We start from the raw sequence: 11,222 nt of genomic DNA, 5'->3' as shown, positions 1-11,222 counted from the left end.
CGGCAAACCCAGACATGATCCCCCAGTGCCGCCGGGCACCCATGGCCCATCTGGGCCCTTCCTGGGCCCCAGTCCTGTTGCTGACACTCGGGCTGCACAGCCTCCAAGCCAGAGGTGAGTGTGGGCATGTGGCCCCTCCGCCCTGACCACTCCAAGGCACACCCTCATCCTCTCCTTCCCCTCCCAGTACCCAGTGACATAAACCCTGACTTTGGGGAGAGGTACTTTGAGCAGCTTCTGGACCATTTCAACTTTGAAAGGTTCGGCAACAAGACCTTCCCCCAGCGGTTCCTGGTGTCAGGTGAGGCCCCTCCCGCTGGCCAGGGCCCCAGGTCAGTGGCCCGGCCTCACCAGCCCCTGTCCACCCCAACCCCACAGACAAGTTCTGGGACAGGGCCGAGGGACCCATCTTCTTCTACACCGGGAACGAGGGGGATGTGTGGTCCTTTGCCAACCACTCGGGCTTCATCGTGGAGCTGGCGGCCCAAGAGGCAGCTCTGCTGGTCTTTGCAGAACATGTGGGTAGCAGTTCCCGGATGGTCACCCTGGGCAGGCGGGTGGTAGGGGCAGTGGGTCAGTGGTCCTTGTGTCCGCCCACAGCGGTACTATGGGAAGTCACTCCCCTTCGGCAAGCGGTCAACACAGCGTGGCTACATGGAGCTGCTGACGGTGGAGCAGGCCCTGGCCGACTTTGCTGTGCTTCTTCAGGCACTACAGAGGGACCTGGGGGCTCAGGATGCCCCCACCATCGCCTTTGGTGGGAGGTGGGTCCCTCGCAGCAGGGCCTGTGCTGTCTTTCAGGCCAAGGGGCTTTAGGCTGTACCCGCCCCCCACATGCAGAGGCTGGGGGCAGGCACCACCTGGCTCCTGGACCCCCACCCTTCACCCCTCTGGCACCTGCACCCTTTGACTCCCATCTCCCCACCTAATGCCTCCTCCCATGGGAAACCCACCCCCCTCAGCATTGCCGACCACACTGGCTGGGAAGTGCTGGGAACACTAATGGGGAGACCCCACCTGCCTTGGTGTTGACCATGTCCTTAGGGCAGGTGCCCACCAGGTGTCCCTTCCCAGTGAAGGCTACACAGGGCCCAAGGTCAGAATTTGGGGCTCTCAGAAGTTTTGGATCCTTCTCATGGCACCTGTGGGCCACTGAGGAGGGAGAGGAAGTGGGGTAGCAGAGCAGCTCTGGGCAGGGCCCCAGCCCTAAGCCTGTGCCCTGTACCCAGTTATGGGGGGATGCTCAGCGCCTACCTGAGGATGAAGTACCCCCACCTGGTGGTGGGGGCGCTGGCAGCCAGTGCACCTGTCATAGCTGCAGCAGGTCTTGGAGACCCTGACCAATTCTTCCGGGATGTCACCGCGGTGAGTTCAGGGCCCAGAGTCCCCCAGGCCCACGGGGCGCAGCAGCTGCACAAGCATGGTCTCTTCTCCAGGCCTTTGAGAGCCAGAGTCCCAAATGTGCCCAGGGTGTGCGGGACGCCTTCCAGCAGATCAGAGACCTGTTCCTGCAGGGAGGTGAGGCCCTGCCTTCAGCAAGCCAGCCATCCCACATGTCTATATCCCCTAGAGCCTCCTCTTCTCCACTGTGCCGACAGACTATGACACAGTCAGCCGGGAATTCAGCACCTGCCAGCCGCTCTCAGGCCCCAAGGACCAGACCCAGCTCTTCGTGTTTACCCGGAATGCCTTCACTGTGCTGGCCATGATGAACTACCCATACGCTACCGACTTCATGGGGCACCTTCCTGCCAACCCTGTCAAGGTGAAGGCCTCCTTTTGGTGTGGAGAGAGGCTGAAATTGGGGCAAAGCAGTGTCCCAGGGGCAGGGATGGGCCCAGCGGTGACCTCACGTTGCGGGGGTAGCTGGCGAGGGCCCCGCTGAGGCACTGTGCTCTCCATGCAGGTGGGCTGCAATCTGCTGCTGAGTGAGGCCCAGAGAATCACAGGGCTGCGGGCCCTGGCAGGTTTGCCTCCCCAGACCCCAGATGGGCAAGTGTGGAGACCCCAAGGCTAGTGTAGGGGCTGGTGAGGTGAGGGCCGTGTGGGGTGCAAGAGTGGCCACCAGCAGCCCTGGGGGAGGCAGTGGCCATCCTGAGGACTCCTCCCAGGCTCGCCTAGGGCCAGGCCTGCCAGGAGCATGCTGCTCAGCCAGGCCTCTGGGGTCCCCGGGAACAGAGGGCCCTGCCAACCTGCAAGACCCTTCCTCAGGGACAGGTTGGGTGGCCTGAGTGTGTGGTGCTGGTGTCCTGCCTCCGGCCCCAGCCCCACTCCTCCCCAGGACTGGTCTACAATGCCTCAGGCACAGAGCCCTGCTATGACATCTATCAACTGTACCACAGCTGTGCTGACCCCACGGGCTGTGGCTCTGGCCCTGATGCCAAGGCCTGGGACTACCAGGTGTGGATGGTGGGCAGCCTGGGGCCTGTGGCTGGGGTGTGGGCATGTATGGCCACCTGACAATAGGGTGGGTGTCCACAGGCCTGCACTGAGATCAGCCTGACCTTTGCCAGCAACAATGTGACTGACATGTTCCCTGTCCTCCCATTCACTGAGGCTCAGCGCCAGCAGTACTGCCAAGAAGCATGGGGCGTGTGGCCACGACCAGACTGGCTACACACCAACTTCTGGGGGGGCGGTGAGGCCAGGGTTGGGTGGGGTAGTGGTTGCCCTTGTGGCCCCAGCCCTGGCTCACCAGGCCTTGCCGTGTCCCTTGCAGACCTCAAAGCTACCAGCAACATCATCTTCTCCAACGGTGACCTGGACCCCTGGGCAGGTGGCGGGGTGAGTCCCAGTCTAGGTGGCTGCTGACCCAATATGGGTCATGTGGCTGCAGCTGTGGCTCCTCAGTTTTTATAAGTGACCCTGTGCAGGTTTTCCTGATCAGTTTCCAGAATCTTCTCAGAGGACCCAAATTGGCTCTGTGGATGTACCCATTCTCCCTCCAGCCCTGCTACTCCCTGTTCTTCCTTTCTGGTTCTTTTCTTGATTGTTTGGTGTGGGCTGACACCAGCTTGCCCCCATCACACCTCCTTTACAGTGGGGGCCTCAAGGCCATGCAGGCCCCATGAGCACATGGCTGACAGGAGTCCCCCCTGCTGACCACAGATTCAGCAGAACCTGAGCGCCTCAGTTGTCGCCATCACCATCCCTGGGGGAGCACATCACCTGGACCTCAGGTGCAGTGGGAGGCGCCCTGGGCCTTCTCCTATGCTGGGAGGGTGGGCTGCATACCCACTGATGCCCCACTCACCCCTCAGAGCATCCCACCCGGAAGATCCCCACTCCGTTGTGGAGGCCCGAAGGCTGGAGGCTGCTCTCATTGGCAAGTGGGTGAAGGCTGCCAGGCACAAGCAGTGGCTGGCCCTGCGTTGGGGACCCAGAGGCTAAGACCAGAGGATGCCAAGGGGCGTCTCAAGGTTCCTGGTGGAGTGAGACACCAGCCGCCTGTGCTGTGTCTGGCTGATGCACCTGGATCTTGAGGCCTGGCCCACAGTGGCTGCCCAGTGTGGGGGCTTTACTAGGAGGGGCTGGTGGAAAGTGAAGGGGCTGAATAAATGTCTGGCTGCCTGGTCTGAAGTGTCCTGTGTCCAGTCCTGTCTGGGGTCCATAGGCAGAAGCTAGAGGACGTGGTACAGGACCCCAGAACAAGGTTCACTTTCAACATGGTGTGGACTCCTCAGCACTTGTGTTTGTTATCTGAGGCAATGGGGAGAAACCGTATCTGTCTTGGCCAGCATCCCCTCTTGGGAAGGTGACACGGTTGAGAGGCTGTGGCCACGCAGTCCTGCCATGGCTTGGTTCTCAGACATCTGTTCCAAAGTTACAGCCTCTGCCCACAGCATCCCCTCCAGGGGAGGCCCCAGATGGCACTCTCGGTCCTCAAAGGCTGCACATTTGTGGGGGACCCAGGAATGAGTTGGAGAAGTCTTTGCAGCTGCTCAGTACCCACCACAGCCCCAGGAGGGCAGCTCCATGCCTCAGTATGGGGGTGTCCTTGGAGGAGACGGTTCCAGGTCTCCTGATATCTTCCAGGCACACATGTATGGGCTGGAAGCTGGCTTGGGGTGTGTACCTCAGGAGAGGAAGTCCCCAGGGGGAACCAGGTAGCTGCCATGGGGTGTTTTGAGGTATGACCCAGGCAGGAAAAAGAACCAAGGCCCCACCCACTCAGGAGCTGGGTGGAAGTTGCAGGGGCAGCAGCCACAGCCCTGCCCCAGTGGCCACCAGCTCTGGCTTCCCAGGAAAGGAAAATCTTCCATAAGTGATAAAGGCAATGGGCTCCCCATGCTTAACACTGGAGGGCAAAACTGGGCTGTCCTAAGAGGTCACCTTGGTTTGGGGTCGAGGGATAACCCCAGACCAGGCCCAGCCCCCATGACAGGGACACTGCTGGTGACATCAAAGGGCAAAAGATGCAGAAGACAGCTCTGCTGTCCACGTCCAAGGGCTCAGGCACCCCCACCAAGGCAAGTGGGAACTGACCCTGCCCAGCTAGTGCCTCACCATGAGGGCCCCTGCCATGCCACTATGGCTGGCAATGCTGGCTCATCCCCCAGAGCCTCTTTCTGCCCAGCAGCAGGGGACACTGCAGTCAGTACAGATGTTAGGAAGCTGAATTTTGAGATGTAACCCAAAGAACTTCTCCCAGGGCTCCTGCAAGCTGACATACACGGGAGACACCAGGTAGAGCAAATCAACTTTTATCTTCACCGAAAGAGCCATTCTGTCCAAGTGGGACGGCAGCAGGATGAACTTGCCTCCCTCGCCCCTCCGAGCCCCCTGCAGGGCAGCCGGGAGGATCCCTGAGTCCAACATGTAAACACGAGGGCCAGGCCTGGACTGGGGCCCCCGAGACCCGAGGCTGGGACATAGACTCTGTGAGCCCAAGCAGAGCGGATCTGGGCTATCTAATTGGTCCTCTTTCTGAACACAACTCAGCCCCTGGAGGGGAACCAGAGGCCCCAGGAATACTGTGAAGTAGGCTGGTAGGGGGACATTCAGGTTTCAGGAATTTTGAGTCATGATTCGAGTTTTCTCAGAGAAGGCAGGAGACTCCAGTGGGCTGGCCTACCCTGAGTCACATATCTGGGTCTTACTCTTCTGTTTCCAGACTAGAAACAGAGCCAGGGCAGGAGTGCGTGAGGCTCAGAGGCTGCCAACCCCACGAGGGCCCCTTGAAAACACCTCAGACCCGCCAGCAGGTCCCATACATCGAGGCAGGACCTGCCCTCCCTAGGTGGCGGTCCAGATGGGCAGGGGATGGGCCTCAGTGTTGAACACATAGGCATCCAGGCTGAGGAGGTCGGAAGTGTCAGAAAACAGCAGGTACAGGTACTTGAGTGTCTCCCCCAGGAAGAAGCTCTCCATCTTGTCCCTGGGCTCAGGCTTCTGGGGATTCCGGACGTTGTTGATGGAGGAATAGCCGCCTGAGCGCACCTGCCAAGGCCAAGGCTGTGTCACCAGGGCTGGGGTGCACGCTCCCACACCACGCTGGAACCCCTAACCAACACGTGGCCCCAAGGCAGGCTTGGGGTAGAGGGCACACAGGGTTAGCTGTGGTTCTGCTAGAGACCCCTGGAACTGCCAACAACCCTTGCATGGCTGGGATGGAAACTGCTGTCCCCAGAACCCTGGCTGAGGAGTCTCCGTGCCTCCTCCCTCACGGTGTAGGGAAGAGACAGGTGCAGATGGTTAGGGGCTAAGGCAGCGGAGGCTCAGCCACAAAGACAGCATCACAGAGTCTGTCTCTACTATGGTGGGCAGTGGGCCTGCCAGTGGCCCTAGAAGGGCATGACCTTTCCTAAAAATGGGTCTCATGTGCAGAATGCCAGGCAGCCCTGCCTGACCATGGCAGGGTAGCGCCATAGCCCTTGGTGCACGTCAGGCTATAGCAAGGACCCTCCTCAGGAGCCTGGCTGCCCTGAGACTCTGGGTCCACAGGCTACCTTGAGTCTGCAGCAAGCCTCCCCTCCCCCACCCTCACCACAGCCAGCCAGAGTCTCGCACAGCCTGGCCACGCCACCACCAGGTTGCCACGTGCACTGGGACACACGCCTGGTGCTCACCCGCGTGAAGCTGTTGAAGCTCTGCAGGATCTCCCAGCCCCAGTCCTGGTACTTGGGGTTGCCTGTGATGCGGTACAAGTAGAACAGGCTCTCCACCGTCTCTGGCCGCAGCAGGTTGTGCCTGTCAGCCGGCTGGGGACACAGCTGTGCTCAGCGCAAGGCTGGTCTAATGGCACAGACCCTTCCCTCCACCTGACCTTGGCCTGGGCCCAGGCCCACCTTGACCTCAATGTCCTGGAGGCCTGGCTGGGGGTAAAGGTTGAAGTGCACGATCTCAGGACTCAGCCCTGTCTCCATCTGCCGGTTCATCTGGTAACAAGTCTCCATGAGCTTCTGGGCCAACTGCATGTGGTCGGCTGGTAGGCCATGGTGGACGCCAAGAGCCAGCGTCCCTGGCAAGAAGCACACTAGGTGGTCCTGGAATCAGAGTGTCCATTCAGCCCAATCACAGGCCCATGCCCTGGGCTTGCAGCCACAAAGGTAGCCAATGCTAGGCCCAGAGCTATCTCAGTCTCCAGGGTCCCCAGAACAGACACTCATCACAGCCTTGACAGCAGTAGCACAAGAAGCAGCTCAGCAAGGGCCTCCTGCTCTTGGGGAAGAAGGGCTGCTGGGTTTCCCCAGACCCCCATGAGCACCTGCTGGGTGGCAGACACTGCGGGGAGGGCCGTGGTGGGGCCAGGGAGGCAGTAGCGGTCACCAGACATCTCGACCACATACCTTGGCCAAGCCTTCACAGTTCTTTTTTGTTTTTGTTGCCCCAGGTAGACGGCTGTGGCATCATAGCTCACAGCAACCTCAAACTCCTGGGCTAGAATAATCCTCTTGCCTCAGCTTCCCTAGTAGCTGGGACTATAGGGAGGCCACATTGCCCAGCTAGTGGGCATCCCATTTTTAGTAGAGTTAAGCTGGTCTCCAACTCCTGAGCTGAGGCAATTTACCTGCCTTGGCCTTCCAGAGTTCTGAGATTACAGGTGTGAGCCACCACACCCAGGAATGTCACTGTTCTTTCCAACACCCAGACTCAGGAGACTCAGGAGCCTACAGAAAAGGGGTGGGCTCCTGAAGGCACAATGTAGCCTGCACACACTCACCATCTTGGCGCTAAAGTGGCCATGGGCAAGTTCCCCCACAAACGTGAGCTTGCTAGGCTCCGAATGCCGCAGCAGGTGTGTCTTCATCCCCTCAATGGCCTCAAGGTAATCTTCCAATAACCTGCAGAAAACAGCAGCCACTCACCTGCAGGGCAGGTGCTTGGCCTCTGCAAGGGCCCAGAACAGGCTGGGACCGTCCACTTTACCAGTGAAGGCAACAAGGGCCTTCAGCTGGCACCAAGGAGCCCTGCACCATGAATGGCTCCCTTGCCCCCACACAGGCCACAATTAGAAGTCAATTCAGCTGGAAGAACACAGACCATGCCTGGCGTGGGTGCAGTTTCCTGACAAAGAACTGGGACAAGCGGGGCTTTGGGAAGGTCACACCAAAGCTACGAAACTGGCCTCACTGTGTCTCCTTCTTCCCACCCTGGATCCACTGCTTCAGCAGGTACTCGTAGTAGCTGTCAGCCCTGGCGCCCACGGTGAACACCCCCAGGTGGGTGAAGAGGCCGCTGTGGGTGTTGATGAACATGGGCACCAGCCCATCCTTCTTTCCAGGCAGGGAATGGATGTGCCTTGTCACCTCCTCCGCAGCCTCCTGCAGCACAGAGGGGGATGACGCATTTTATCCGGGTAAGAGGTAAATGGGCTCTGTGAGCGCTGCCCCTTCTCTCCTATCACCGCTGTTGCTGGCCATACCGCACATAGTGTCTGCACTGGGCAACACCCAGATTCACGATGGTCCGGCTGCCCTGCCAGGCCCTGACAACAGAGCTTACGTGTCCTCTTGTCATCTGATGGAGATGACATCTAATGACCATAGCAGCTGTCCTCATGGCAACCTATCAACCTGGCTATCAGATATTGCCCTGAGGGGCTGGCAGGCACCTCTGCTTTCTGAGTCCCGAGTCACTCCTGACCTTGCACCCTCCTAGACAGCTCCCAAGCACCCTCCAAGTTGCCAGAGACCGTAGTTCCTCTGAGCCCACCTGCAGCTGGGCGGCATGTGTCCCAGGCACTCACAGCTCTAGCACATATTAGCAGAATTTTTAGGACTCCATATGGCCAGGACTTTCCTGGCTTCTACCCAACACACAACACACACCCAAACCAACTAACTGTAAGGTTCTCTCTGTTCCTGGTGGGGCAGAAGGGGATCTTCCATGAACACACAGTGGAGATGCCCTCAACACGCCACGGGACTCACACAGACGGTGTCTGTTTCACCTCTCACCAGTGCTCCTGGCCTCTCAATTGGGGCATGTTCAATTCATGATTAAGAAAAGACACTTTAGGCTAGGCATGGTGGCTCATGTATACAATCCCAGCACCCTGGGAGACCCAGGGAGGAGGATCCTTTCAACTCAGTAGTTCAAATTCAGCAGAGCAAGAGCCAGATCCTGTCTCTGCTAAAAACTGAAAAAACTAGCCAGGCATTATGGCGGGTGCCCGTAGTCCGAGCCACTTAGGAGGCTGAGGCAGGAAGATCCTTGAAGCCAGGTGTTGGGAGGCTGCAGTGAACTGTGATGATACCACTGCACTCCAACCTGGGTCACAGAGAAAGGACCCTGTCTCCAAAAAAAAAAAGGACAGCAGGCAGCACCTGTGGCTCAAAGGAGTAGGGCACTGGCCCCACGTGCCGAAGGTGGCAGGTTCAAACCCAGCCCCAGCCAAAAACTGCAAAAAAAAAAAAAAAAGAACAGAGGCTCTAATATGAGACCAAGGCCATGAACAACAAAGACCATGAAAATGACAATATTCTATGCATCAAAGTACATTATTAACAAAGTGAGAGCAAACCCACATCTGGTAAGGGGTTAATATATAGAACAAAGAACTCCCACAACTCAACATGACAACTCAATTAAAAAACAAGCCAAGGGCGGAGCCTGTGGCTCAGTGAGTAGGGCACTGGCCCCACATACCGAGGGTGGCAGGTTCAAACCTGGCTCCAGCCAAACTGCAAGAAAAAAATAGCCAAGCGTTGTGGTGGGAACCTGTAGTCCCAGCTACTTGGGAGGCTAAGGCAAGAGAATCGCCTAAGCCCACGAGTTGGAGGTTGCTGTGAGCTATGACTCCACAGCACTCTACCGAGGGCCACATAGTGAGACTCTGTCTCTAAAAAAAAAAAAAAAGCCAAGAACTTGATTAGATATTTCTCCAAAGATATACAATTGGTCAATAAGTATATGAAATAATGTTTAACCTCACTGGTCATCAGGGAAATACAAATCAAAATCACAGTGAGGTATCACCACATCTCACTGGCTACTATACAGAAAAAAGGAAATGGCATGTAATTGGCAAGGATATGGAGAAACTGGAGCCCTGTATACTGCTTTTGGGATGCAAAATGCTGTGGCCAGCAGGGAACACAGTTTGGTGGTTTCTCAAAATTGAAATACCACGCAACCCAGCAAGTCTACTTTAGATACATACATACACAAGAGCCAAAAGCAGAGCTTCAAATGGTGTCTATACACTCGTGCTCACAGCAGCATCACTCACAACAGCCAAAATGTGGAAACAACCCTAATGTCCCCTGAGAAGTGGGAGATTAAACAAAAGGGGGTTTCCACGCCTAACTGCTTCTCAAATCTGATCCTGAGTCACAAACCCTCTTGGTGCCTCAGTTTCCTCGTTGCAGGGATGAAACAGTGGTGCCTGGCAGAAGCTTAAGGCACATGAGTTGTAGTAGGGGCAGAGGGCTGGGTGCTGACCACTGCTCAGGGCAATGATCTCATCACACACCAGCTGGGCAGGGCCGCAGGTCCATGTGTGAGTTACAATGTGGGCACTGGAGTGACTTCCTGAGCAGGAAGGGACACAGTGGAGGCTCTGTGGGGCTCTGTGTGGCCTCTCAGGGTGCTCTGAAGGACATCAGAGGCTGTTAGAGCCCAGGTGCAGCCTCATGTTGTAATTCCGATGCTCATGGACCAGCTCTGGAAGACTGTGTGGCAGGGTCCACCCACATTGCCCATGCGTGGCATCCATTCACCACTCAGATTCCCCTAGGGAAGGAAGTTGGGGCAGCAGCAAATGGCCCTGTGGATGATGTAGATGTCACTGGCAGAGGGGCTCTCATCAACTCCAGCACCTCAATACCTCAGTCACCATGCAGAACACCACAGAGCAAGGCTCCCACATGCTGCCATGTAGGAGGCTCTGGACAGGCACTGAGTGGAGACTGAGTGAGCTCCACACACCAACTGGCCCTGCACCCCCAGCCGGCCCTGCACCCCCAAACTGGTCCTGCACCCCCAGCTGACGGCGGGGCAGGTGGGGGCTTCTCTAGCCAAGGCCTTTCCTGCCCAAGGCATTCATGTCTGTGTAGCTCTCACCAAACAAGGCTCAAGATTCGTTAGGAAAAGCAAGAAAACAAGAGAGACAAGATCTTATAGCACATAACCCAAGTCTAAGTCAAACTGCACTTACTGTAATCACCAAAACCAGAAATGAAGGTGAGGGCACAACTGCAGACGTGAACAGGACCACAAGGGAATGGTACTGACAACTGCATACCAACAAGCTGGCTCATCTGGATCAATGGGCAAATTCACAAAACCTATCAAGGCTAGATTATAAAGAAATAGAAGAAATAGTAACAATCATTCCTAAACCTTCCCCCTAAACATGAAGAAGAAAAAACACCGCCCGACTCACTCTACCAGGCTGGCAATACCTGGTCCCAAAGCCAGACAGAGATAACGACAGGAATGAAAACTGCAGTTTCATCAGTGCTTTGTGAACACTGATATAAAAATCCTGAACAAAATACTAGAATTTAGCAGCATATGAACAGGACTATATACCATGACCAAGTGGGATTCATCCCTAGAATGTGCCAGGATGTTCAGTACAGGAAAATCAGTCAGTGCAACACACCTCAGGGACCGGGTAAGGGAAGAGCACACAAGGCCTCAACTCATAAAAAGCAGCTAACAAAAATCCTTTTGTGATAAAGGCTCTTAAAAAAACTAGGAATTGGCTTGGCACCTGTGGCTCAAGTGGCTAAGGCACCAGCCACATACACCTAAGGTGGCGGGTTCGAATCCCC

At 56.7% G+C, this 11,222-nt stretch overlaps 2 protein-coding genes across 4 annotated transcripts in view; one reads left to right on the top strand and one right to left on the bottom strand.

Annotated features, from left to right (window-relative positions):
• On the top strand, positions 1-3,579 carry DPP7 (dipeptidyl peptidase 7). Of its 3 annotated transcripts, XM_003794932.3 has the most exons (13): positions 1-114; positions 188-301; positions 379-518; positions 601-764; positions 1,230-1,365; positions 1,437-1,518; positions 1,599-1,765; positions 1,907-1,967; positions 2,282-2,400; positions 2,482-2,638; positions 2,720-2,784; positions 3,109-3,179; positions 3,261-3,579. In XM_003794932.3, the coding sequence occupies exons 1-13, from the start codon at positions 15-17 to the stop codon at positions 3,388-3,390; spliced, it is 1,506 nt and encodes a 501-aa protein (XP_003794980.3). In that variant the 5' UTR covers positions 1-14; the 3' UTR covers positions 3,391-3,579. The 3 variants fall into 3 exon arrangements, with proteins under 3 accessions (XP_003794980.3, XP_023371899.1, XP_012663756.1); XM_023516131.1 differs by lacking the exon at positions 1-114 and having other exon boundaries at positions 213-260; XM_012808302.2 differs by lacking the exon at positions 1-114 and having other exon boundaries at positions 247-296.
• A 1,108-nt stretch (positions 3,580-4,687) lies between these two features.
• MAN1B1 (mannosidase alpha class 1B member 1) overlaps positions 4,688-11,222 on the bottom strand; it is a 28,493-nt gene continuing 21,958 nt past the window's right edge. Inside the window, 5 exon segments of the mRNA XM_003794816.3 lie at positions 4,688-5,439; positions 6,069-6,200; positions 6,288-6,485; positions 7,163-7,283; positions 7,573-7,763. Coding sequence (XP_003794864.2) covers positions 5,236-5,439; positions 6,069-6,200; positions 6,288-6,485; positions 7,163-7,283; positions 7,573-7,763 — 846 coding nt within the window. The 3' untranslated portion in view covers positions 4,688-5,235.

This window comes from Otolemur garnettii, unplaced genomic scaffold (assembly GCF_000181295.1).
Source record: "Otolemur garnettii isolate 467f Iridium unplaced genomic scaffold, OtoGar3 scaffold00087, whole genome shotgun sequence".
NCBI lineage: Eukaryota > Metazoa > Chordata > Mammalia > Primates > Galagidae > Otolemur > Otolemur garnettii.
The sequence above is the reverse complement of the archived record's forward strand: the minus strand, read 5'-3'. Positions and strand labels throughout refer to the sequence as shown.